Source organism: Xiphophorus maculatus, chromosome 1, assembly GCF_002775205.1.
Source record: "Xiphophorus maculatus strain JP 163 A chromosome 1, X_maculatus-5.0-male, whole genome shotgun sequence".
NCBI classification, from domain to species: Eukaryota; Metazoa; Chordata; class Actinopteri; order Cyprinodontiformes; family Poeciliidae; genus Xiphophorus; species Xiphophorus maculatus.
Window position 1 is genome coordinate 27,619,631 of NC_036443.1, and position 27,332 is coordinate 27,646,962.

Genomic DNA, 27,332 nt, shown 5'->3' on the forward strand with positions numbered 1-27,332 from the left:
TAACACCACTCACTGCGGCAGATGTCAAAAACCATGCTGTAAAAAATGTCTGATTAACACAAAGGGGCACTTTGTCAAATCCTGATTAAAGGAGCACTTTCATTTATTAAACTCTGTCAATCCCCTGGACTGTTTTAGAGCAAGGGATTAAAACCAGGTAGACACTATTGTCTTTCTAAACAATCCCTTTTTAAGCTGTAGCTGTTTCCTGGTGCCCCGACGAGGCCAGGCTGACTGGCTGCCTGTAATCTCAGCAGAGGCTTATGGGTCACTACTACCGCTACACATTCCCATTCATCAACCTCATCCCCTTTAAAGGGACTATGTGATTGGATTTAGGACATGTTCTACAGGGGCAAAAAAAAGAGAAGAGCACACTGAATCGTGTTTACAAGGGCTGTGCTGTGAAAAGGCCTGTGGATGAGTGGAAGCCATATGGTGTGGCTAACTCTGGGAACATCTGCCGTCGATCACAACCACACTCAGCCATCACATTGGTTACCTTCACATAGACGATGGGAACATCTGGCTCCTTTCCTTCTCATAGACCACATTGAGCAGGCAAATGGCAACAATGATGTCAGGATGAAGTCTTTAAACATGTTGCAAGGAAGCAGTGGGACAACACTGATTGATGCAATAATCAAGTCTGGTTATTTTTGGAACTCATTTATCACCTGTACCACAAAACTTGTATGGTTGTGTTTGATTTCCCCATACAGAGTTTTCACATTACAGTCACAGTCTTTGATTTTTATGTTCTTTACACAAACAAAAACCTTTCGTGCGTATGTACTAAGACTTCATGGAACCATATTTTGCTGTAATTACAACTTCGAATCTTTTGGGATACAACAGCAACAGCTTTGCACATCTAGAAAATTATATTTGTGCCGGTTTTTCTTTGGAACATAACTTAGAGGTTTGACTGGGCCATTCTGACATGTAAATATGCTAAGAACTGGTTATTTAAGATCATTGTCCTGCCAGAAAATGAAACCCTGATCAAGTTTTTTGCAGTTAAGACCAGCTTCCTGTTGTACTTGGAGAAAAAGAATCCCCACAGCATGTTGCTGCCACCACCATGTTTCAGTGTATGGAAAATCTGCTTAAGCTAATGCACACTTTTTTTTCCTGTCTCTGATAGCATTTTAAGTTGACCAAAAAGTTTAAATATGGGTATTTTTCCCCAATAAATGCCCCTTTTTTTACTTTGTACTTTAAAGACCAGATTTTCAGTTCATGACTAACAGTTGCCGTGTCAACAGATTCTCCTACTTAAGTTAGCAGGTAATGTTGTGGTAATCGAGTTTTACTCTTGAGACCATATTTCAAAGTTTTATTCCAGGCCAGGGACATGCAACCTGAGGTACAAGTTGCTCCTTGGACCATCTATAACTAAAAAAGATAATAATAAAGATCCCCCTAAACTAAAATGATGCAAAACTGAAAATGATCTAAAAAGTTTGACTTGCTCTCACTCTATTGTAGAAACTCTTTGGAAAAAAACCTGAAAGTCTTCTAGAACATGCATTTGTTTTGCATGTCTTACATTTTACTATCACTATTTTTTTTCATTGAATTTCTACATTATAATGACATTAAAAGTGCCAGTAACAATAATAATAATTATTATTACTTATTTATTTTAAAGCCTAAACATGGAAATAAAATTGTGCTTCTTTAAACATTCTGACAAACGTCCTTTAGCAGATGGTGAAAAATAATAAACAGTGTTGTTTCAGAAAATTATGTAACATTTGTAGCTTTAGGTTTTATTTAGTTGGATTGAGTGCAAAAAATGGCTCTTTCGATTATAAAGTTTGACTTAGGATTTTGGTAATGACCAAGTCTGATAACACTGCTGAAACATCTTTTTTTAATGCAACTCTGACTGCAGCTCCTGGCTGCAACTAGATGCAATCAAAGCTTCTTCCTCAGTAGCATGTCTGGATCTGCTGGGTAAAGATGAAACTAGAGGGAGATGAGAAAACAAAAGACATTTTGAGTAGATAGATGTTTTTCTGTCTATACAAGTTGCAGAAGTAAAGAATGCTAAGTGAGGTCAGTTCTCCACCACCACCTGTTTTATATCCATTAACTTAGAATATTATTGAATTGTTCATTTAAGGGTAACTATTCACTCAGTAAAACAGATAAGTTGCATACAAACTGAAGCCTTTGTTTCTCTTAATTATAACATCATTTTATAATTTTCTGCTTTCAGCTGACAAAAATATGACTTTTAAGATTAAAATATTACATCAGACCAATGAAAAATCATACATAAGTTTAGGCTTGATAAACAGAATATTGAATGCCTTCTTAAAGGCTGTTATCCTCAAAAGGTACTTTTAATCTGACAAACGAGCCTTATTGCAACAATTATTCAAATTTATTTAATGGGAACGTGTTTTGGGTTCAACTAAATGTTGTGGCAGTTCATCTAACTGAATAAGTAAGGCGCACCCAGTTCTGCAGCCTTGTTAAATGGATGCTTGTTATTGTGAAGCTTGGTTTTTCTTTTCTTTTACTGTTGTACATTAAACACTGTACATCAAAGCTGAACATCAAGCCCATTTGGGTCTACAATTAAATTTCAATCTACCAAGATGCTTTAATTATGTTGTTTTTGTACGTAGTGTAGTCCTTTCAAACTTAAATTCCTACATTTGCAAAAACAGCAACTCCCTTTTCTATGCTTTGGGTGTAGTTTCTTTTTAACAGCGCAAGAATTTTACCTTTGCATGAGGGTGTTGTTAAAATAAAGGATTTCCAGGGCTTCAGTGTCGACCCCACAATCCCCCAACAGCACCAAGCTGATGAATGTATTACAAGCTGCTGCTGGAAGCATAAATTCATCCCTCAAAGATGTGACATATGCTTGAGGATCAATTGTCTTTATCCCTAGAAAACTTGTATTTCTGAAAATCAAAAGAGCATATGGCCTTACCTTCACACAACAGTGTAAACTCCTCACCTCAGTAATTGTATTAGTGTATAAGAAGCTTACTGTAATTACAATATTGTATTTTTAGGGCAGCAGTCTGGAACATGAAACATAAATCTGTCTTTTCTAAATTAAATGGAGCCTCATTGGAAGAGGAGTAATACAAGAGGAGGACAGAGGGATTAACGTGTAAGTCCGGTACATTTAATATTTACACTGCAATCGCTCAATTAATCTGACAATGTGTTCTGTGCTTAATACCTGAGCTGAGTGGATGTCCTGATTTATCTGTGGTGTGCACAGTGGAGGGGGTAGCCAGTGGTTTCAAAACAGTGACCCAAATGCAACATACCTGCAGTATAATCAGAGAAAACAATGGTTTGGGTTTAGTTTTATTAAAATAAATGTGGTATGCATATTTATTGTCTCTCTTTTCTCCTCCTTACCCATCTATAAAAATCCAGATGCCACCAGTTGTATCTGTAGTAACCAAATATAAAAAAGTGAGAATGTGAGTGTATTAATTAATTTCCTCCCAACTTAACATTGAACTACTTTGCCTTTTTCTATCACCCCTAATACAAAATGAATATATGAAAATTTATGGTTGTAGCGAGACAAAATGTGAAAAAGCTGCAAGACTTGATGCTGAACAGTACCAGTAAATTATAGAAAAAAATAATTCAAATCTAGTCATGCACATTTCATCAAATGAATCCAATGTACTATATCTTTATTTTTCCTTCTATTTAGCTCCCAGTCATCTCAGCAACAAAATTACTTCCTTTTTAAAAGAAAGTGAATTCCAATGCGAGCAAACCTGGAAGGATGGCCGACTTCATTGAAGGGCCAGAGGGGATCAAAATACAGGAAATGAAATCAAACACATGCAAAATGGCTGTACATTTGCATGTAGTTTTTTAAATAAGCCAAAATAAAATCATTTCCTTTAAGTATTTCAAAGACCTGGCTGTGTTAGAACAGGGTATGTTAGAGGCTAGACTGTCTTTGCCTTTGATAAAGAATGTTTAATCTACCATTTAGGAAAATTAGTTTATTATCAATAAAGATCCGTTTTTTATGCTATAACAATGTTAAGTCCTATGCAATCAGAAATATATATATATATATATATATATATAAAAATATATATATTTTCTTTTAGAAATAAAGGTCTAACCACTTTACTCGTGTTTTTTTTACAGACTCCATGGAATGATGGCAATATTATGTTTCCTAGCAACAAGGGTAGCTAAACTAAGCTCATTTTTCCCTACAGCATGGTACATGAACATACTTTTCAGCTGGCTGACGCTTTAAATTAATATTCTGTAAGATTTTAATTTCTTCTGTAGACAAAGAGAGATTGGATTTTATTTGATGTAAACCGTGATCAATAACATCTACAGAAACAAAGATTTGAAATAATCTGTGTAATGGATGTAGCTATGCTTTTTAATAATTCAGCCATAATTTTACCAGGAAATCCCTTGAGATAAAATCTCTTTATGAGGGAAACCAACTGAACAGCATACAAACAATAACAAAAAAGGATTAATTTCAATAAGAAATGTTTGAATGAATGCATACGTGCGAGTTTTAGGTTTTGAATTCAATAAGTGACATAAATTCATTTTGTGATTACATTTACATGTGGAGGATACTTAAACGCCCATGAAGGGGATGTACTTAAAGGGTTAAACAGAAGGAGGCGCAGCAGCGGTCAGCTCGTCTGGGTGGAGTGAACTTTAGGCATGTAGTAGAGCTAATTAGCCCAACAGAGAACGTTATGGCAGAGTAGCAAACGCTCTAAAAGACAAAGAATATCCGCGGGAAAAGGAACAAGAGGCTGTGAGATGATGGGTGATGTGACTGAGGAGTCGCTGTTAAATTATTTCTTCTCTGCCGGTGGGAACTCCGGCAGAGTGAAAAATGCAGATATGCTGAAGACGTTTAAGCCCTTCATTGGCCACAGTGACCCGCAGTTACGCGGTAAGTAGACTGAATATAACATTACTAAGCGGAGACCACCGGGGTGATTACACGGCGTGACGCGGTCGTGATGCGGTCGCGCGGCTTGTCGGTGGAGGATGAAAGAATCGTCCTCCCGCGTGCGTCTGTCTATTCAGGTTCAGTTTATATCTGGAAGCATTTTTGATACACTATCACATTTATCTGTAATAGGCAGCCTTGTTACGATATTTGCGTCGTTTCTGTCTGTAAAACCAACATCTGGTTAGCATTAAAAAATCACCCATTCACTCCCCCAACTCCTTTCAGCAGGATTTGTGTCATTTCCTTCCACGAGCCCTTGGTTACAACATTGAGGACCCATCAGCAAAATGCAGTGTCACATAACCCTCCGCCCCCCCCGGTTCCTCCCAGGAGCAGCTCTGAGATCATTACAAACAGCACTGATAAAATCTCTGTTTTTGTCCACGCACATATCTTAAGATTATGCAAGATCGACCTGATTCTTTGCTAGCACTGCAGTTCTACTCATTTTTGGACTCAAGTGACTAATGGGTATTGAGTAACTCTTTGGATTTTTCCCGCAAACAGAAACAGTTTAAGTAATAGCATAATTTTTCCAGCTAAAAAAAACCAAAAAAAGTTTCCAGGGTCTGGTATGACTGCGTAAGTTGTGGCAGCCAATGTAATGGCTATAATGACAAAAGACAGGGGAAGTGTATTCACAATGCTTGAGCTTTTTCCCATATTGTCACAGGTATATCAGTAAAGCTCAATGTGCTTTTTTGGGATTTTATCTGATGGAAAAAGTTACAGCATAAAGCTACACTTCATTGGGAAGTATGAGGACAGGATGCACAGCTGTTTTACTTATCAACAGACTGAAATATTGGAATGATCATACCAGTAAGACTAAATTCACAAAAAACAGAATCCAAACACAAAGCAAGAAACTAAACACTAAAGGAATCAACTAATATGGCAACACCTTACTAACAATAATGAACTCATAGAAAATAACTGAAAACAGCAGGAGCTTTTGAACATAATGAACAACGAGATAATGATCAAAACCAAAACAACCAAAGATTGTGACATGTCCACTAAGGTACAAGTTTGTACATGTGACATAAAACTGAAACAAGTATTTTAGTAACTGTATAAAACTGCACATTAGCTTTTTTTTTGTCTCTAATTGTGTCAGGACAATTAAAAAAATACTGAAGATGCTTGTTTGGAAGGAATACAAAATAATAAAAACTGTCCAAAAGTAGAAGAGAACAAGAAGAAATCACTCCAGCTGCACAGCATCCAAAGACAGAAGGAGTAACTATAGAAACATTTAATGCCTCTACCAAAAAGAAAAATTATCAAAAGTCTGCAGAAAGACCAAATCAGAATTAATGTCACAGAATAACTACAACATGCTGTCACTGTGAGTTGCTCAGTCCTAGAAAGTAATTCCAGAGTCAAATTTAAGAAAATCAGTCCACCAGCTACAAGTCTACTATAAAATGACTCAAAAAGAGGAAAAAATGAGGTGTTGCAATGAATCAAAGTGTTGTCATGCCCAAAGTCCAGACCTCAAATTGTGTGAAATTCTGTAGTGTGACCTTAAGAGAAGTGTGCTAAAAGAAATGCCCGCAAACCTTCAGTGAACTGAAGCGAAAGGGTCAAAATTCCTCTGCAACATGAGACTTGTAAGTTTACACAGAGAACAACTACTGAAGGTTATGGCTGCTAAAGTTGATTCGGTAATGATTTAATATTTTTTATTTCACTCTGACTGGTAAAACCTAGAATTGAAGGATTCTTTTCTTTGTCTAAGAGTGAATTGGATAAAACAGATGGTCAGGATGTAGTGCTTTATCAACCAAAACCAGACACATGGCGCTTAGCTCCGATTCTGCAGTGCCTTTACTTTCCACACAGGCTGAAATGAAGACATGCTGGGGTTTTAACCTCCTTAAATGATTATCCAAAGTGACCTTGTGCCGGCAGCATGTACAGTCCAGATGCCATATCAGCAGTGCAGTTGTTGACAGAGGTTTTGAGCGCTGCCATCTGACATGGCTGTCCAATTAGAAAAAGTGCTTCCCACACATTTTAAGTCTGTCATAGCATGTGGCTGCAGCATTTTATGTTGTAATTGTAATGATAGTGTTTTAATCATAATTAAGTCCATGCATGCATGACTGGATATAGACCCTTTAATGTGGGCGCTTTTTCATCAGCTTGCTAAAACTGGGACATGGTTTGGAAAATATGTGAAGGAGGGGTTTGCTGGATTGTTTGTGGAGACCTTTGGCTAATAAATTACTAGTTTGTGTACTGTGTTACTGCGCTGGGCAGGAGGTTCTTTTGTTGGGACAGATGTAAACAGCTGCTTCCTCTAGATTTCCTGTTGTGAGAGCTGCCCAACTGTCTCGTCGCATAGCTCTCATCAAGAAAAGGAAATGCTTCACATGTCCCGAGATGGAAGCCCCGGTTTACCACAGGCATGTAGGGAATACCTATGTTTGCAAAGTGTTCTTAATCACACATCCTGCATAAGTCAGACATATCTGCTCTGAGAGGTAAACAAAAAGCTTCGACTCATGGGCTCTATCCCACAGGACAGATAAGCTGAGGCTTTTGAAATGACTCAGGTTTTTGCCACTGGTCTGCACACAAACTGGACCATTGTTTATGTTGAGTGGGAAGATACTTCCACTCTGTTTAGATTAAGGCTTGTGAACCCACACAGGCAGATGATATATAGTTTCTTTGCAAAAAAAAGTCACACCATGTTTTCTCTGACACTCCTGCATGAAAACAAGTGCAACCAATTGCCTTCAGAAGTCACCTAATTAGAATATTAGTAATAAACATGTGTGTAATATATACTTTTTAGTCATTATAATTACAGCTGGATGTTTTTTAGAGAACCTTATGGAACAAGCAGCACTATGAAGACCAAAGGAACACACCCAGGATATCTGCAGGTTTCAGCAAGTCAAATTGAAGACTTCTTAAGACCTTTTTAATGCCACCTTGAATGAAATTTAAGACAAAAAAAACCTACAAATATAGGGGATGGTTGTGTAATCCTATTATAATACACTACATTTGGCTTTCTACAGCATTAACCCCATACTGCCAAGTTTAAATATTTTTTTGCACAAATGCACCTAGCTTAATATTGGTTGGCAACAAAAGTGAGCCAGTTTCGAAAACAAACGTCATTCCAGCCAACTGGCAATAAATTTATCCATAAATTTATCCTCTTGCAGAAAAGCTAGCAAGAGTTTGATTAGCAGGCAATTAGCTTCAGCTTCAACCGCCTCGAGTCACAGAATGCAACGAAGATGTCTGAGTGCAACTCAAACTTTTGCCTGGCAGAAATGTCCTATGAGAAACAAAAAACATATGCAATTAAGTAGTCCTGCCATGGCAAAATTTACGATCTGTGATAAACGTCTTTAAGGCTAACCTACTTTTTAAAATATTAACTCAACACTTTTTAAGGCCTTACTTTTTAAATACATGAATTTAATATTTCCTATTATGTGGCCCTATTATTATGGCCCCATTATGCTTTGGGATATGAAAGGAAATCTGACATGATAGGAAGACGAGCAAATCCCACACTTTGAAAAGGCCTGGTTTAGTCTGGTTTAATGCATATTTAGTAGCTTAGTGTAACAATGGCCCAGTCAAAGACCATGTCTGTTGTGTAAAATTGGTATCAATAACTGTTGTGTGCTACATCTTTTCAGATTTTTAATTGTGAAAGTTTTAAAACCGTAAATAATTTTCTTTCTATACCATAATTAAGCATTGCTTTATTTAAAAAAAAACAAAAAAACAACAAAAAACAAATAACATAACTTGCAGTTCGTGACAAAATGTAAAAATAGTAAATGGGAATACTTTCTCATGAAACTGTGTGCAGTATGGTTCAACCATCAGTGCAGGTTCAAACTTTTTGACCTCTCATATTTTTTCTGCAGCTAAATACAGAGAGGAATTCAAGCTCATCATCGACAGAATCGCTGTGGTGAAGTCAGAGAATGTAAGTGAATATTTTTACCTTTTGTGGAAAAAAACTTTCTAGGAAAAAGTTCCCCATTAGATTTGTGAGGAATGCTGACTCAGAACTGGCATATGTTACAACCGAGGAGTTAGAGGATTTAGTTTTAGGATCAGTCGTACCCTCAGTGTTTCCTCTTGAAGCTGCAGCTACATTTTTTATGCTTAGAAAGATTACTTTTTAGGTTATGTGTTCCCATGATGATGATTTTATTTGCTGGTCAAATAAAATCAGGAGGATTTCTTGTTATATGTGTGTTTGATCATAAACCATTTTTATTTTTAAGTTTTTACTTTTATTTGTTTTATTGTATTGATTTTAATTCTTTATTACTATTTTTATTTTTTGCTCTGGAATTGTATAAATAGTACCCTTGTCATATCTCTTTGTGAATAACGGAGCCTTAGACACACATAAATATATAACCATAGGTTTGTTTCACACCTGGCAATATCTAATTAGTTTTATTTTAACTTAAACAGATAGTTTAAATTTTTACATTCCCAATAGAAAACATACAAAAAGCTAATCAGTAAAACAGCCAGTGGCACAATTTACTTGTTCAGGTCAACTTTTAGGTGCTATCCTATATGTCCAGAAGACATAAAGCAGAATTTCTAAACATCAGAAATGTGTCACATTAGGCCATAACTTTGTTTCTCTTCAGGTGTCATCATATATGTGGAGAACGTTGTTGACATCAGCAGGCAAACGGACTAAACGGTTTTCACAGAAGCTAGTAGGGTGGTGTTTAGCATTTTTAGTGTTTAGTACTGCAAGTAAATATTTTCCCAATATTTTTCAGTCTTACAGTTGAGATTGATTTTGTTTACAGGGATCACAAACCTCACAAGGAGCAGGATTAAGGAAAAAATGAGGAAAATGTGTTTTGCAACAGATATTGTTATTGCAACTTAACGTATTTACAGTGTCATGCAACTTTAGTCTCTCATGTTTGTTCCAAATGAACCTTTAGTTGTCTGAATCCTTTATTATTATTATTTTTTAATTTGGGTCACTGCAGTGCCAAATGGAAATACCTGACTGTTGTGCTGATTTGTTTATATATAAAGCATGTTTTCTGGTCTAGAAATTTTATCTAAAAACACAGTTTTCCAATATTATAGTTTGCTTTTGCTGTGTAATTTTTGCATTACATCAGTAACAATTCATTGTGTCTTTGCAACAGACAGAGCCTCTAGCAGACAAGGCTTCTCATCATCATTTTTAAAGGCCTGTTGCACTGTTTAACCTTCAGGGAGAGAAATATCTCGTCCTAAAGAAGAAGTACAGAAACTTGCTGCAGGAGCGAGACACCAGACATCATGAGACAGACGGAAACGCTCAGAGAAATCAGAGCCTGGCCAGAGTCACAGCCGCTGCGCAGTGGGAGGCGATGGACATCCTGACATCATCTCCTTCCAAGAAAGAAGAGCAGGACGAGCCAATGTCATGTGGAGAGCCTGATGAAGAGGTGAGTTGTAGGTTTTTGTTTAAATTAAAATGTTCAAAAATAAAATTAATGAGGTGTTACGATGCAGGACCAATACTGGGTTCTGAAATGTGCTTTAAATCCACCATTGGTGCAGCTCTGCATGTGTCTACTTTATGCATTTAGTGTAAACAAAGCCCACATTGTTGGTGCATTCAGCCTTTCCTTTCCAGCCTGTGCCAGCCTAATGAATGAATGTTTGCATTGACAACCAGAAATGAAAAGCTAGTTTGCTAGAGAGAAATGAAAAGCTAGTTTGCTGTGGTGAACCCAACATAACTTCCCATAGAAGAGACAGGGTCAAAGGTTATAGACCTTAACATAAAGACAAGATTTGTTCAACAAGTTTTCATTCACAGTTGTTCCCTGAAAGTATTTGCATATTATTTTTGGAGTACCGACAAACTGCCATCATAATTTTGGAAGATCAAACCACCAGTGTGCTGCCGGTAAAGTGTCTTCACACATGATTGTTCGGTATGAGTACTAAAGCAAACATCTGCTGGCCACACCCAGTTTCATATTAAACAAAGAGCAAATGAAAATGATGACGTTGGTCCAACTGAGTGAACACTGTAGTCACACAGCGGAACGGAGCCAACCATGCATTTAAACTGCATGGATGTCATCAATTCTAGGCATTTAGAGATGCATTTAAGCCATTTCTTTGGATGAAATCAGTTAATTACAAAAAATAATGTATTAGAGCTTCTCTCTACCCCACAAAGGTTCAACATTCTGCACACAAGCTCAAATACATAAATATGTTCCCTCTAATATTTGGTTGAAATTGGGGGTTGGAAACCGGTGGAGTAGGAGGGCATTGTTCCTTTGGTGGTCTTTGTTTTTTTTCTTCCTCTTTGTCTGCTTCTTTAAGTGAAGTAGAAGACATATAGGGTGTTTTTTATAACTCTGTTTGTCCTTCTTTCTCTCATCTATTCTTATCTTTTTACCTTTTGCCCCACCTCTCTTCTTTGTCCTTTTCCCTTTATTTTTCTTTTCCATGTTCATTGCATGTGAAATAAACCCAAAACATTTTCTAATAATTTGTTTTTCCTCCAGTTGAGTATTATAGCTAAAGCCGTAATGCTCCACTTGTGAAAGTAAATCTGTTGGGATTCTCTTTGGCAATTCTTAGTTCTACCCTGCAAGACAGACACATGTTAGTAGTAAATAAATAAATTTGCTGCGCAGATCAAAGAATAAGCCTTAATTTACTTTTTTAAAAGCTAAAAGTAGTCTCTGATTGTGGCGCAGATTTGCTTTGTGTCTTGCATTGCACCATTGTTTACGCTGACTGTTCTGTGTTCTAATGTAGGAACAGCAGGCTGGAACAGACAGTGTTCATCACTTTTCACACCCACCTTCTGCTGCCCACATCAATGATCCCTCAGCACTAAACAACGGGGAGGATGAGCTGGACAGAGATTCAACATCAAAGGTAAAAAGTAAATGGTGTTTTAACCCTACAGATGCCAAAAGCACCACAAAAGTCGACTTCTACATGCTGTTTCACTGTGAAAAACATGCCGATTTGTGTGGTTAAAATCTAGCCTGTTTTAGCTTAGCAAAAGTGTTTGATCCCAACACTATTGTGCGTCTTAGAATCAGACAGTAATGGGGGAACATGATACACCAGGGCATAAAAATAGGATTGGTATTGCTTTAAGTGCAGTCATTAAAGTATCCAGATAGCGCTATCAATCTGTCTGAGCCTGGTGAAGTTTCCCATCCTGGGTTCAAAAAGTCCCAGGCTTGATCTTGGTGATGTCTTTCTGTCAGTTTTTTTAAGTTCAAGCTTTACAGTTTTATCCCTAGCAGAAACCCAAAGATCCTATTTTTTTATGTGGTGTCAAATAAATCTTCTGGTGGCTGAGCAGGCACAAACAGAATTCATTGGGTGTGGTTCTCTTCAGTTGTCCCTGGAGGGAAACAGGAGATTGTGCCAGACTGAGAGTCCAGCTTTACCTCCATGTACACTACAAGCACACTTCAGATTATGTTTCTAACTGACATAATGCAGCTAGCTGTAACTATGAACCTCCCTATTAAGTTACTTTGATCACAAATCTTTTGCGCTTTCACACTATATAGGAGCAAAAGGGGTGTGGCCTACAACATGGAGCCCTCATCTGCACAAAATTGTGTGGGATTTTCATACGGGAGAAATGTAGTGCTTTGTATACATCACTTTTGTTGCACATGCCTGTACTACCCTGTAAAGTTCAGAGTGATTATGGCTTTATGATTACTTCCAAAGGTGGATCGGGGTATTGGTGGCTAACTTCAACCCCCATTCTGGGTTAGGACCTTTTAGTTGATCATAATTTAAAAAAAAAACTCAGAACAAATCATCTGAAAAGAACTCATTGCTTAATCTATAAACATTTTTACTAGGGTTTCCTTTGTTAATTTAATGTTAAATCATTGTCAAAACTCCCTTTAAAATATGATTAGTACTTAGCACAAGGTGACCACTGATCAAATGCTGAATTGTCTCTGACTGGAACCATTTTTCACCTTCAAACGGTTTTATTTGCAGTATGATGACCACACTTAAAATATGAACTTTTGATTGATGTTTGTTCTGTTTATTAGCCTGGGCATCTACATTTATTAATTGACCTGCGTTACTTGCATGTCTTGGTGCATGCACTCCAGAGTTAAGCAATATCCAAAAAGATATGGGCAGAAATGTGGTGTATTTTAATTCATAGTTTTTGTGCTGATAACACTGTGAAATATTTCATAAACATCTCAAAACAACATAACACATAATCACTAGAACACAGAAAGCTCTACAGGATGATCGACTATTTTCACAAAGGTTCTCATTACATCATTTCTTGGAAATATTATGAGCTGACATCATCTTTCTCAAATTTCTGGACTGCAGTGCACATGTCCAAACAGCTAACACCTGGACTGCTTTGATGTTGGTGGAACCAAGGATACAGTGACTTTAAAAATGACTCGTCCCTTTGGATGGTTTACCCTTCTATTCAAATTAATCATGATTAGCAAAATGTGGCTTTTTTGGCAAATAAAAAGACAAAAAAAATATTACTGTCAAATTGAACTGTATTCAGCAAAAATAATTAGATCAAATAATTAAATAAAAAGATTTAACTTAAAATAAGTGATTGCAAAAATATTGACCGCCTTTAAATTGACTAACCTAATTCATCAGAGGTTCAGATAATTGGTGCTACTATTTTCACAATGAGTGAAAGGCAGAAAATACAATAGATTTAGCAAATTATAGGGAATCCTGGAGGACAATTTGTTTCTATTTGCACTGCTTCGGAGAAGCAAGACAATGACTTGATGTATCCAGCTAAAGCTACCCAGAATGGTTTGAAGAGAACAGGATGAATAGTCTAGAGTGGCCCAGTCAAAGCCCAGACATCATTTTGATAGATAATTTGTGGCTGGACTTGAATAGGGTTATTCACAGCTGACCCCCCATGAAACCATACAGGGAGAGAGGAGTAAAATTGCAATGTCCAGAAGTGCAAGCCTGAGACTGCAACTAAAGTTGCATCTGCTACTAACATTTATGTAATAACTTACTTGATGTTGCATATTTGTATATAATTGTATTATTTTATAGAAATCAATTTTTACTGTGACATTCAAGGATTCTCTAAAAACAACATTTTGTTGATTGATTTGTAAAAACAATAAAGAGGGTAGTACATCCTAGAAGGGTGATTCCATTTTATAGTGCTTCTATTATTAACTTAACTTTGCTAGTCAAAAATGTAAAGTTAAGTTACCAATCCATTGGTGGCTTCTAGTATCAATCTAAACATATTTGAGGCAAGAAAATCCTTCACAGCCCTGAGTGATTCCTTGTTTTACCCACCAGGTGGTGCCAAGTAAATTACCCAGATCTTTATACTTCAGGATGTTGTAGCAGAAAGTGAGGAGACTAAGTGTGGATAAAAACTGAATTTAAATGAAGCTGCCCGTTGTTATGCTAAGCAGCAGCGTTGGTGGAGCACGTTAGAAAGATAATAGCCATTTGTGCTCATTACTGCAAAGAGAATTGACCCACAGTAAAATAGCATGTGACTCTCATGACCTTCACAGTGGAAACATTAAACATGCTGGACTTTGTTAATATTACTCTCAAACTGGATTAAGTGTGTTTATCAAGCATATGACTCACCACCTTAACTGTTTTAGGACCTGCTAACTCTGCTTAGACTGAGGTCATTTATATATATATATATCAGTAGGAATACAACATGATTCAAATTTGCTAATTAAAATATATCATTAGATGTTTTGCCTATTCAGTAACAACATTGCCTAAAAGTAACAAAGATAGATGCTCCCATAAAGATTTGTCACTGAGACTTTAAAAGGTGAAAAAGAAATGAAACTAAATCCAAAAAATGAAATCTTAAAGAATTTGTTTTTCATGCTTTTTACTAATGTTCTTTTGGGAGTTTTCATGCTTGAGACTTTTTGAGTGCACAACAAATAAAATGTATTATACACAATCCTGGACATATTTAATCTAAAACACACATTTTGAGTTCATTAACTTGACAAAAATCAATGCCATAATAAACATAGTAAACTGCTTTACAACAATGAAACAAAACAGCAAAAGTCGGACTTTTGTTAAAAGATTTCTGTGGTCATGCACTATTTATATAAAATGATTTGTTTTACAAACACTGGTAACATCTTAAATGTGTAATTACAGAACACACATAACTTACATCACAGCAATTGTAAACCCACTAAAACTGTCTCATGGATTTTTTTTATTTTAAATGTCTTAAACTTATTTGAAAATATACCAATTATTTATTGCAACGTCAAGTTTCCTTTTAAGTCACATTTTATATATGTAGCATTTCCATAACAATTGGAGGTTAAATAGTAACTTGATTATGTTAGGAAATGGCACTATGCTCCCCACTTTAATAAGTTAAAACTTTTTATGAACACAATTGGTGTCAAGAAATCACCTAAATATTTTACATTGAGCCTTGAAAATGTATGATGGATTATTTTAGTTTTGACAATCTACATCAAATAGGAGCAGAAGTTATTCTTAATAGCTGATGACAACATTTCTAGTTTTAGGCCAGAAGCTGTTGCGGTTTTAATAAAATGGGAAAATGCTGAGAGAACATTTGAGCCCTCTCTCTCTTTCCATCCTTTCATGACCACCAGTGTTATTTTGTTTCTTCTGCCTGTTATTACTGGTCTCTACCAGAAGGGATGAAAAAAAGTACTTGTCAGACTGGAAAGGGCTGGATAAATACCGAGCCTCCACTTTTCGTGTTCAGAATGCTGACATGTGGCAGTTGGGGTAGCAGACATTAAAGGACTCACTGTTTTACCGTCATGCGTCTGTGTGATCTGAGAACAATTTGCGAGTTCCTCAAGAGTCGAGAAGAGAAAGAGAAAATTCCTATTTCCCATAAATCAGCCTAATGACAGTTTTATGAACGGCTGGCGTTTTCTCTTGAGCTCTAAATGGATGAAAAAACCTTTTTGCCTTCTTTTTTCTTGTTAATTATTAATCGGGTTGTTATTTATTACCGCCTAAGTGTGAAAGCATCACCTCTGTCTTGCTCTCTCATTACCTCCCTATCTGTCTGACACCCCTTTGGTCACATCACATCAGTTGGAAAACATCACAGCAATGTGACCAGTGTGTGTCTGCCCCAGGACAGTTGAGCTGTGTCAGAGATCAGCTTTTTTTGTCACAGATGAGTAATGCTGTGGTTTGGTTTGTGTTTTCAGTCCGAGTCGGAACATGACGAGGAGTCCACTGGCAGCATGGGCTCCGCTTCTGTCGCCGTAAGTCCCTGTAATGCCTTTTCCATCATTCTTCCCTTTGCTTAATATTTACCAAGGAGGCAAAACATACTAACCGTACAGTTCACAAAGTCAAAGTTGCTCTACTTTTGTCTACATTCAGAATGACCTTTTTAAGGTTTGCCTCTTGCAAATAAAACCCACCTTATCAGTGGTGTTGGTCCCCGTTAAACAAATATGAGGAGTGAAACTTTTGAACTCAGCGGAGCGTGATCGTGGGTGTCTCCCACTATGTGTCAGTTGGCTCTGCCGCTTGTAGGAAATGGATTAGAGGTTTGTGGTCTCAGCATTGTCAAAAAGAGTCCCCGACAGGATGTGTGTTTCTGTTGCAGCTGGATCCTACAGAGAAAGAGTGGATCTACCACGCTGCCAGCGCTCGAGTGCCTGACCTCTCGCAGTTGCTCATGCAGGAACCCTCACTGGCAAATAAAAAGGTAGCACCTCCTTATGGCCTGGCTTATAAAGAGAAACTGCAATAAATCAAAGAAATTAAACTTTGATTCTTTGTTTTGGAAGTATGAGTGTAACAAGGTAACAAATTTTGTGATAAACAACAAGCTGCAGTGATTGGTCTGACAAGAAGGATGTACAGAAAACATTGAGGTAATAGGCCAGATTTGCAGAAAAGTTACAATGACTGGTGAAAATTGCAAGTTTGTGCAAAATTTGCGACTGATGAGTGAATTTGCAATAACAGGAGGGACTGACTAGTGCATTTTAATCACATACCAGCCTAACTGTGGCTCAGAAACTGTTGTGTAAATATAGGGCATTCTATTCAACATTAAATTTGGAATTTCTACTTGGAAAAACAAAATTCTGACATTCTTGCTTATGCAAACCTTTTCTGACTGAAAGTGTAACGCATCTACTTTACCTTGTAGATTTATATTTATAGATTTGCGTTGTTCTGAAGTTTCAGTACATAAAGGTTTAATATATTTGATTTATGTGGTTTTTCTGGTTTTTAAGTGATTTAATGAAACAAGTAACTAAGTTCAGTTTATTGAGTGTCTTTAGGTCATTGGTTATTAAAGTAGGCACAACATGTCCCAATAAACTGGCAGATTACTCTTTTTCCTGCCTGAACAAATTGGGTATGAAACAGATAAAATTGCAAATGTGAGAAATACAGATGGAATGAAATGATCATACACATCTCTTAAAAAAATGAAATTGGTGAATATGTGCAATTTGATTAATTCATGGTTGTTTATTTTTGTTTCTTGAAACCAGGACTTCACCTCTGTGAGTATATTGAGGGATTTTTAGCATGCTGCAGAGTTATTATCATCTCTGTTCTGGATTCTTGTTTAACCTGAAGCTTTTCACTCCCACATTCCGCTGCATAATGGCTGCTGATTGTGACCATAACCACTGCTCTCAGGGGGTAAGTTCCATCCATAATTTAAAAAAAGGCCTCATCTGTTCAAGTTCACTTTCTACTGTCTTTAACACTTTTCTCCAGTCTCAAACCTGCTCTTTACTTATCCACCACCAACAGTCTTTCTCCTCAGCGCTTCTCAGAGCATCCAGATCACGCATTTCAAAGGTCCACTATCAAAAGGATTATGAAAGATAGCTTTTTAGCTCCTGTGGCCCCCTGACAACCTAAATCCTTTTATTTGTCTCCCGGTGCGCTTAAGAGATTTGAGCTCATGTTTGTTGTCCCTCCCCTCGTGTCACAGTTCTCACACCGTCCTGTGGCCATGGCAGACCACCTTCTAAGAGTCGCTGTAAGCCTCTGCCATCTCCACCATGGACAAGATAGCTCGGCTGCCATTGAAGTGTTGGGAGCTGGGGAGGCGGCGGGGTGCAGATTAAGGAGAGTCTTAATGCCTCACAAAGACTTTGCCCATTTAAAGATAATCTGAAAGTAATAGAGCAGGCTGGGATTAATTGTAGAACAATGCTGCATGTGTCCCTGGGAAGGTGCTAAGTCCCCCTCAGGACTCTTTGATGTTTCAGCCCTCAACCTGACACTGCTCAGCAGAGGTGGAGATAACACAGGGAGATACCGAAAATCAAAACAGTAACCAAAACTCTCCTGAACAGAACCTAAAAACTAAGAAATAGAACATTTGACCTGATGCTATCACTGCTAAGTTGTATAGGAAGGAGTAACAGTCCAGCACAAACTTGTACATAATTGTCAAATAAAAAGAGCAGAATATATTGTTTTTATTTAACTTTTTGTCATACATGTATCTTCAGCTCACCTGAGTCCATGCTTTTAGATCCAGCTTTCATTACAAATCTCACAGCTATAGGTCTATTGGGGACTCTACCAACTCTGTGGGTATAAGAACTTTGATTTTTGATCAGTCTTTGCAAAATCTCTAAAGCTCAGTCAGATTTATGACAGTGTTATTGGAGCCATTGTAGATAGAAAAAAAGATGGAGTAAATTTCCACCAAAAAAACTGACATTTTGCAATTAATCTCAGAAATCTTCTAGGAAAAAATCAAGGAAATATCTGAGGTCCAAAAGTTGAAAATTTACGACTATTTGTAACAATTTACAACTGAGACATTTTCTAGAAAAATTTTGCTTATTTCTGACATTCAAAAGTTAAAAGTATGCTTAAAAAACTCAGAAATTTTGAGATTAATCACAAGTTTTGTAGAATTTTTTTTTCTACAAAAAATGTATAGAAATTTTTTTGTATAAAAATATTTTTTTGCAGTCTACAAATGTTTTTATGTAGAAGAAAATTGCCGACTTACCAATTTTGACAAGTACCAATTTTTTTGTCTGTGCAGTCGCTAAATGTAGCAACAAAGGCAACAGTAAGGAGACCTTTGTTAACCATGAATGTGCAGATGAGTCCTGAAGTGATTCAGCTCTCTTGGAAGAGCAAAAGGTGACAGTGACCGATTGGCTGCATTTCCATTGACCACATAATTGCACAAATTGGAATTGTGAAAATAAATTTGCATAAGGGAAACATGTCAGTTTTGAAAAACTCACATTTTTTTGACAAAAAAGTTTTTGCGCTGGGATGAGGTTGTTTTTCCACCTGTATCGAAATTTGTGCATTTTGCAAAACTGCAATGGAAATCCATTTTTCTCATCACATGAGTCATATGATCAACAACCAAATACAGTTTTTTAATTGTGAATAATTTTTTATCCCTTTTGATTCAAATTCACAATTGTGCACTTTTTTGTGTTGGTTTATAAATACTTTGAAGTTTGGAGTTATTTTGTAGTAAAATGTGAAAAACCTCAATGAGCATGGATATGTTTTGGCACATTTAAGGCTTTAAGGTGGACCAACTTATCTGATCTGAATTTAGTTCTCATCAAAGTTTCACCATATTTTTCTCTTCCTCCATGTGACGCATGCCTACGTTCCTGCTGTGACGGACTTCCTCCCACAAACAGTTTGTAAGTACATCACCTCCCCATCAATCCTCTCCATCTTTCCTCCACATCCAGACCAGACAGGTCTTTGTGCTTCTGTCACTATGAGTCCTCTTTGGCCACCACTTTCTTCGTTGGGAGACTCAGTGCTGCCCCCTGAGTGATCCGACAGCTGGGTGGGGGTGGGAGTGGGGGGAACAGGAACAGAAACAAGGGAACAAGCATCCTGTTTTGGGCCTCATACATCATTCCTGCTCACTGGGAAGCCCAGCCAGCTGCCTGTCAAGCAGCACTTTGGATGATCTGTCTTCTGATGTGACACTGAAGATCAGGAGATATTCCAACCACACTGCGTCTGTCACAATCTGAGCTTCTGACGCGTCAGATGGAGCCATACGAAAAACTAATGTTTCTGTTATTGGCTGCTGGATGAGCCTGTTGTACATGATTGCGATCTGAGGTTGTAAAGAGAAAACGACTCGTTCAGACAGTAATAAAAGAGTCACTAGGAACACACAGGAAGGTAAAATAAGAAAAACATCTGTTGCCTCAGTTTTTATCCCATTAAGCTGCACACAGTGCCTATAAAAAATTCTCACCCTGCTGGATGTTTTACCATTTTTATTGCATTTACAAATGAATCAATGAATACGTTTTACATGCATGGGATCATACAATATATTTTACAGTCTATAATAATGAACAGAATGCAGTTGTACAATATTATCATTGGATTATGAAAACAAGCAAATTGTAATTGTCCTGAAGGTTAGTACCTCTGCTTCTATGGCAGAATGATGTTTTCTTTAATCTAAAAATTGTAATCTTAGGTTAAAGAGACAAAGACTCAATTTCAAGGCATTAAATTAAAAATACTCAAATTTCTTTTATAGCAACATAGTTACTTGATTGTGCTATAAAATGGCTCTATGTGTCTGGAAAATACTAATACTACCCCTCTAAATAAGTTACTGCCTTCATCTTGTTTGGTGAATAAACTGTGGAGCCGTTTCTCAGCAGCACATGCTCAGTAACAACTAGAGGTCAAAGCTTTTTCATCCATCCACTGTTAATATGCAATTGTGAAATGGTTGCTGTTTGATTTGCTGTGTGAAGGGTCAGATGGCAGAAGGGATGGATGTGGTTACTGAGCTGACATTTGCACCTACACAGATTTCACCTGTTGATAGCCCATAATTACACATCTCTGAGTGTGTAGGAGAAACAGGGGATCACAGCTGCGGTCCAGCAGGTGGACATGGTGGAACTCGTGTTTTCACTCTGCCTTATTGGTTCATGTGTGTTTTTATTTTCACATCCGAGCGTCTTTGCGCGCCGCCGTCTGGGTGTGTCTGTTGTGCGAATGGAGGCTCGGGTTTCCGTCCTCGACGTGTGCTGACAGTAGTGCTGTGATGTCTGGGTAGGTCTCCCCTCCCCGGGGTCACACTAACATCATCAATCTTTCCGTGTGGTGACAGGCGGCCAGGCCCTCCAACTGTGAGCACAGTGCTGTGTTGTTTTGTAATTAGGCTGCGTTAGATGGCAGGAAACCTTCCCCTTTTCTTACCGCTCCTCCATGCATGAACTGCTCTCTACATACACCTGGACCTCTGACCTCTGACAGCCAATAAGAGGCATGGCAGCTTGTAAAAATGCTACAACAGTTGTTATATGAGTAACACCTTTTTTTTTTTTTATCCCTATTGCAAACAGACCGCTCTGCACTGGGCCGCCAAACACGGCAACGAGAACATGGCCGTTCTAGTGGCTGACGCTGGAGCAGATGTCAACACTAAATCCGTAAGTAACATTTTTAGAGAGAGATTTTAGGTGGATCTCTTTAAACTTAATGCAAATCTATTAAAGTAAATGGCTTTGTTTGAAACAAAGATTTACAGACTATTTTGCTCTTAACAGGTCGTGTGCTACATAATGCAGCACAAATTTCTGTCTCTTATTACAATTTTATGTGGTAGAACAATGCAAAATAGTACATAATCATGAAGTGGAAGAAAAATTATCCATGAAATAAATTTCTGAAAAATGTGGCATACATTGGTTCACAATCTCTACACTGATATCCGTGGTGGGCACTGCTATCTAAAAAGATACTTATTATCAAAGCAAAGCACTAATTATCAACATTAGTTCTGCTAACGCTAAATTATTATACAAACAAGCTATTTAGTGGAAGCTAATGCTAAAGCACTAAATTTGATCATGTTGTATCGTCCTTCAAAGGATCAAATTTGTTATTACACACTTATCAACCCGGTTGCGCTTCATGAAGTGTTTCTGTGGAACAAACCTGCTGATTTACCTAACTGCCAAAGTTTCTAAAACATAAAGAAAAAAACTGTTCTTTAGATTTTCTTTTGCAAAAAAAAATTAGAGGAAGCTAAATGTGCTAAACATTTTCAAAGTTAGCAAAAACGCTAAAGCGATAAACAAAAAAATATGCTCCGCTCTTAGCTCATTTGTGGATTAGCGAAACTGTGGCCAGCAAGTAAATTTGTTAGACTCTAACTCTAAGGTAATAGTCAATAGTTAATCATGTACTATAATCCGCTTCCTGTTGTTGGAGAACTCTATGCTTGCATTCACATATGCATTCGAACCGCACCAGAGGTCACTTCAACTAAACCAAGACGTAGGTTTTTAGGCTGACCAGAGTTCACTTTTTTGGTCCATATTAGAGTTCGGTTGCACATTCACACCTCCCAAAATGAACCAGGCTTTCTAATCAAACAAACTGATTAAAGTGGACTAAACAGGACTGGTGTGAATGCACCATAAAAGACTTACTGATTCTGCAACTGCAGCAAAATGTGGTTATAAAATGAAAAATTCCAGTGGATGCCATATTTTTCAAATATTCTAATAACAATTGATCATTTTCCTTTTGTAACACAACTATTTTGTATTTTGCATGGATCACATAATTACACGGTGGTTGTAACGTAGCTATATATAAAAATGTTAGTGTTATGTTTACTTTTGCAAGGCACTGTATTCACTGTATTAGGGGGATATTTCCTGACAGCACAACAACCTTCAGGCTCCAAACATGCACTTAGTCACACAACCACAATAGATTCCTTGGTAAACATGCTTGATCTCCTTAAACAGTGGAACAATATAGTGAGTGTTCTGCTGAGGTCAGACTGTACAATATTAATTCCTGCTTCCCACCTCAAATATGAAAGTCAAGTCCAGGCTAAACCGTTTCTCTACCTCCTCCTCCTCAGCTGTCCTCTTTTACGATTGGTCTGATTGGTCCTGCTCACTCTAAGGTTATATTTAATATTTCATCATCTGGAAACATGCAAATACAACTGAAAGTCTGCTGTTTTGGACACTAAAAGTGTCACCTGAGCTTTTTCTGATCGAGGCAAGGCATAAGCTAAACTTGCACATTTCCATGTATGAATAAATTCCATAATTTAATTTAAACTAGTAGTAAACTAGAGTTAGTGGAAGATTTCAACATAACAAAAATGACATTTTCTTTGCTAGTTTTATAGTTTATTGAAAGAACAAAGAGCTACAATAGGGTGACTTAATTATTAAACATAAAAGGTTTTTATTATAGTTTTGACTAGATCAGATTTCTTGCAGTTACATATCCAATACCAGAAAATCAGATGTCCTAATCTGAGCTAATTAAAACCAACAAAAAAGTCAAAGTAAAAGAAAGGAGATGTACTTTATTACATCAAAAATTAACAGGATGGCAAAAGATATATATTTTCCAGTTGTATTCAGACTCATAAAGCTGTAAATTCTTAGAAGATCACACAGTATTAAATAACCTAAGCTTAGATTAGATTTCTCTTTCATTTTTTGCTTTTTTCAAACTCGCATTGTAATTTCTCCAAGTAAAATGTGAAATAGGTAAAATTAAGCTCCAGTTTTAACCTTTTTCCCTGTAGAAATAGAAATTTAAAGCAATTAATACACAGACCTTTATGTTTAAAAACTGACCATAGCTTATTCTGCTATATCAGATTAATATTTACGATTTTTAAATATTCACTTCATCCTGTGTGTGCCTGTCATCTAAAATGTGTACACACAGTTTGTTTATTTTCACGCTTTTTGCACCGATCTAACTACGGCACTCTTCTCTCTTGCAGCATGTGAGTAACCAACCTTTCATCTGGCGGTGACGGGGATGTGCAGTACAGTAGGCCGTTTGACTTGAAAGGTTGCTGCGGTGCCCCCGCTCTGTCCCCCTCGTCCCCTGTGTGATGTAATGCTCCTTAAAAATCTCTGTGAAGATCCAGCTGTGCAAATGGATTACAGCAGAGAGCAGTGGGGCCGCAGGAGGACGCCGCTAATAAATCATGTCATGTCATGTTAATTGTCTCCCAAAACAGAGCGCCTGTTTGCCAGCATGCAAGTCCACGGCTGTGCAATTTTCAGCGAATTACTGAGCAATTATGTTTTTATCATTATCTAGTGTTTCCATAACCTTTCCTAATTTGTATCTTTTTTTTCCATGATGTTTTCATTGGATGCCTTTGGACATGGGAAACTCAAGGGGGTAGGTACTAAAACCTTCCATTACTTCAGCAGAATTTCTCTCTAAAACTAAAGCTTTAACCAACTGCTGTATTTAGAGGTTCTACATTTTTAAAGCTTCCTTATGAACATTTTTTAGTTGTTTTTCTTTCCTTGCAGGGATACACACCTCTGCACATTGCAGCTTTGCATGGTCATCGTCACATTCTTGATCTACTCATCGGAACTTATGGTAAACATTTAACCACACTTTAAATTGTGCATTTTTTACATTTCACTACAATCTCAGTGTTGCCTAACCAGCTGCTTGGCATCGGGTTCCAGGAAGTGTTGTTTACCTTCAGATCTCAGATTGTCACAATAAGCCATTGGTGTAAGGTGTCAGTAAAGTAGATTATCTGTGGCCTGTCTTTCCTGACCGCTCTCTGTGTTTTGGGGATTTCTTTCTCATGTTATCAGGGGCAAAAGAAAACGTCCGAGACTACAGCGGCCGTCTTCCCGGCCATTATCTGAACATCAAAGACCCTGAAGGTCCCCAGGAGGACTGCGACCTGCGTGAGTGTTTCGTCCCTTTTTCCTGGTGAACTCTTTGAATTAAAAACGGCTTTGAGTTTTAATACTTATAGAGATCATCTCAGGTTTTTCTTAATATTTGTTTCTAAAACGTGGGAGATTTTTTTGTTACATTTCTGTCTTTAAACTTCAGACAAAGCTGATGGTTTTGTGAGATTTTTTTGCCTTTGCCAGTTGAATAATAGCTCACAGTGAGAGAGGGAAATCATTGTCTTATAAGTCTTCATGTAAGGAAATATTATTAAAAGGAACTGGAATTTTAATAAAAGTGTGACAGAATTTTTTTTAGATTTTGAAACCTTGACATTTTCTGTCTTGATACCAGAAATTGGTCCCTGTCCACATGATGGTATTATTTTAAAATATGTTACTTAAGATCATTTTTGTAGTTTACATTTAAATTTATTTTGATTGCAAAGTAACTCCGATTTCTCAGTGTTGGGAAACTCGCTTGAATTCACTGGATTATTTGTAACCTGAGGCTTAAATTCTTTCTTATAAATAGTTTAATTAAGAAGTCAACAAATGATCTTGAACTTCACCTAAAACAATAAGATAATTAAGTTAAACTAATTTAAGGTAGAAAACATCTAAACTGATATCTTAGAGAACATCTATTCCTGATTTTCATCATTTTGAAGTTTCCAGTTTGGCTTTCTGCAGACACCATTTTGAGTTGATATATTTGGCATTGTTTAAGAAAATTTACAAAAAAAACCTCCAACACTCTGAGCAGAGCAAATCATAATATCCATTATATGAATTCCACTTTGGTAAAAATGTTGCTTCTCTGAAAGTAAAACCAGTAGAAACCATTATGAAGCATTTCAATAACATCACATTCAGACTCCTGACGGATGGTAGTTTCGTTTTGATACTGCGGATCTCCATCAACTACGATCTCTCGCTTTTCTCGGTTGCAGAATTTCAAGTCGCTCAGGCCAGGGAGAGGAACAAGAACAGGAAGTTGGTGTCGTTGTTTCACTCCAAGAAGAAGTGGGGCTCAGCGGAGGAGCTGGCTCCGATAGAGGAGGAGAGGACAGCGTCGCATCAGCTCGCCCTTCCTCCTTTCAGACCCAGAAAGTTCTCCCGCTGAGGAAAAACACACATTCAACACACACACACTGACCAAACAGTACTACAAATAATATGAGCAGATGCATAACCTGGAAACACTTAATAACACAACTAGAAGGCAATATGGAACACAGATGCTGCAACGTAAAGTACAAATTTGAAAGTGCTGCTTTATTCATATGTACATTATGCTATTCACTGAAGTATTTTGAAGCTTGCAAAGTTTTAATGAATGTTACTAAATGTTACTGATGATGTAACGTGTTACAGGGTCACATCAGTTCAGGCTGCAGGATTCTCAGAGCTTAACATTTTCATTTAGTGTAATTTGAGAGAGGTTGGAGATGAGTGGAAAACATTTAGTTACTGATCATGTTCTGGAATTTCGTTTTCTCTGCAGACGCTAAGTAAGACTGTCAGTGTTTTAGTTCCTTAGCTTGTCCTGAGTTCAAAATCTGATCAGGAAAACATTTTATATATATATATATATATATATATATGTTTTTTTTAGATAAAATTTGCAGGGAATTGGGGATTGCAGAATGAATGATGAGAAAACGAACCCACAATTCTGTTAAAAGTATATTAAACAAGTTTGTTTCTATTTTAACCACTCATTAAAATCTTTGTTCCTAAAAAATATGTGAACATTTTGCAAAAGATAGTATCCACTTAGAGCTTTAGCCTTACAACTTGCTAAGTTAGGAATTCATAACCTAAAAAAAATAGACCTTTGGTTTGTGACAACATGTCAAAAATGCTTCTGTCACAAGGATTAAACCTGCTCCAGTTTTTATTAAAGACAAAAATGTATTAGAGTTAAAACATTTGGAGCACCATTACAACCTTGAAGTGGTATAAGGAAAACTTCTTCACCAATTTAACACAAAAAGGCAAAGTGGAAAAAATTCAGTCCTACCTTACTTTAATACTTAATCTTTTTTAAACTTTATTCTAAATATATTTTTAAAATGTAGCCTTTCATTACAATGTAATAAAAAATATTCCACAAGAACAATCCTAACAACTCTGGCCTCAGGCACAATGAGGAAGCTAATTCTGCCCTTTGAGTCATTACTATAATTTCATAAACAAGAAATTTTATATGGGACAATTTTGGGGAAACTTTTCTGATCTTTGCAAATTGTTGCAAAGAAACATGTAGTTCAAAGTTTTCAAAGACGAGATTATTGAAAGTGTTGCATTTCAGTCATTAATTTGCATGTTTAGCATTTTATGGCATTGTTGTTCTCTGTTACTTAGAATAGATTTTATAAAAATGTTTTTCCATGTTCTGTACATTAAAGTTCTTGTCAACATTTGTAAAACAAAAAAGCACTGTTCTGATTTTCATTATTGTAATTTATTTTAAAACTGAAACACCATTTTTTTTGCAGTTTGCCTTATTAATTTGTGTAATCTGAACATTGTATACTTTTGTCCACCATATTTATATCATA

At 36.9% G+C, this 27,332-nt stretch overlaps 1 protein-coding gene across 1 annotated transcript; it reads left to right on the plus strand.

The window, feature by feature from the left end:
• Nucleotides 1-4,663: 4,663 nt before the first annotated feature.
• On the plus strand, nucleotides 4,664-27,332 carry LOC102236568 (ankyrin repeat domain-containing protein SOWAHA-like). Its single transcript, XM_014468735.2, has 14 exons — nucleotides 4,664-4,942; nucleotides 8,914-8,975; nucleotides 10,252-10,467; nucleotides 11,804-11,926; nucleotides 16,258-16,314; nucleotides 16,665-16,766; nucleotides 17,569-17,580; nucleotides 19,720-19,722; nucleotides 21,412-21,498; nucleotides 23,835-23,837; nucleotides 24,242-24,244; nucleotides 24,382-24,454; nucleotides 24,682-24,777; nucleotides 25,719-27,332. Exons 1-14 carry the CDS (start codon nucleotides 4,807-4,809, stop codon nucleotides 25,889-25,891), a joined length of 1,146 nt encoding a protein of 381 aa, XP_014324221.1. The 5' UTR covers nucleotides 4,664-4,806; the 3' UTR covers nucleotides 25,892-27,332.

What these genes read in the sequence shown, in the direction of transcription:
- LOC102236568 (XM_014468735.2), top strand. Translation starts at nt 4,807, where the DNA reads ATGATGGGTGATGTGACTGAGGAGTCGCTGTTAAATTATTTCTTCTCT. An exon ending in CTGTGGTGAAGTCAGAGAAT is followed by an intron (nt 8,976 to 10,251) that starts GTAAGTGAATAT and finishes TTTAACCTTCAG; the next exon opens with GGAGAGAAATATCTCGTCCT. An exon ending in CCAGGAGGACTGCGACCTGC is followed by an intron (nt 24,778 to 25,718) that starts GTGAGTGTTTCG and finishes TCTCGGTTGCAG; the next exon opens with AATTTCAAGTCGCTCAGGCC.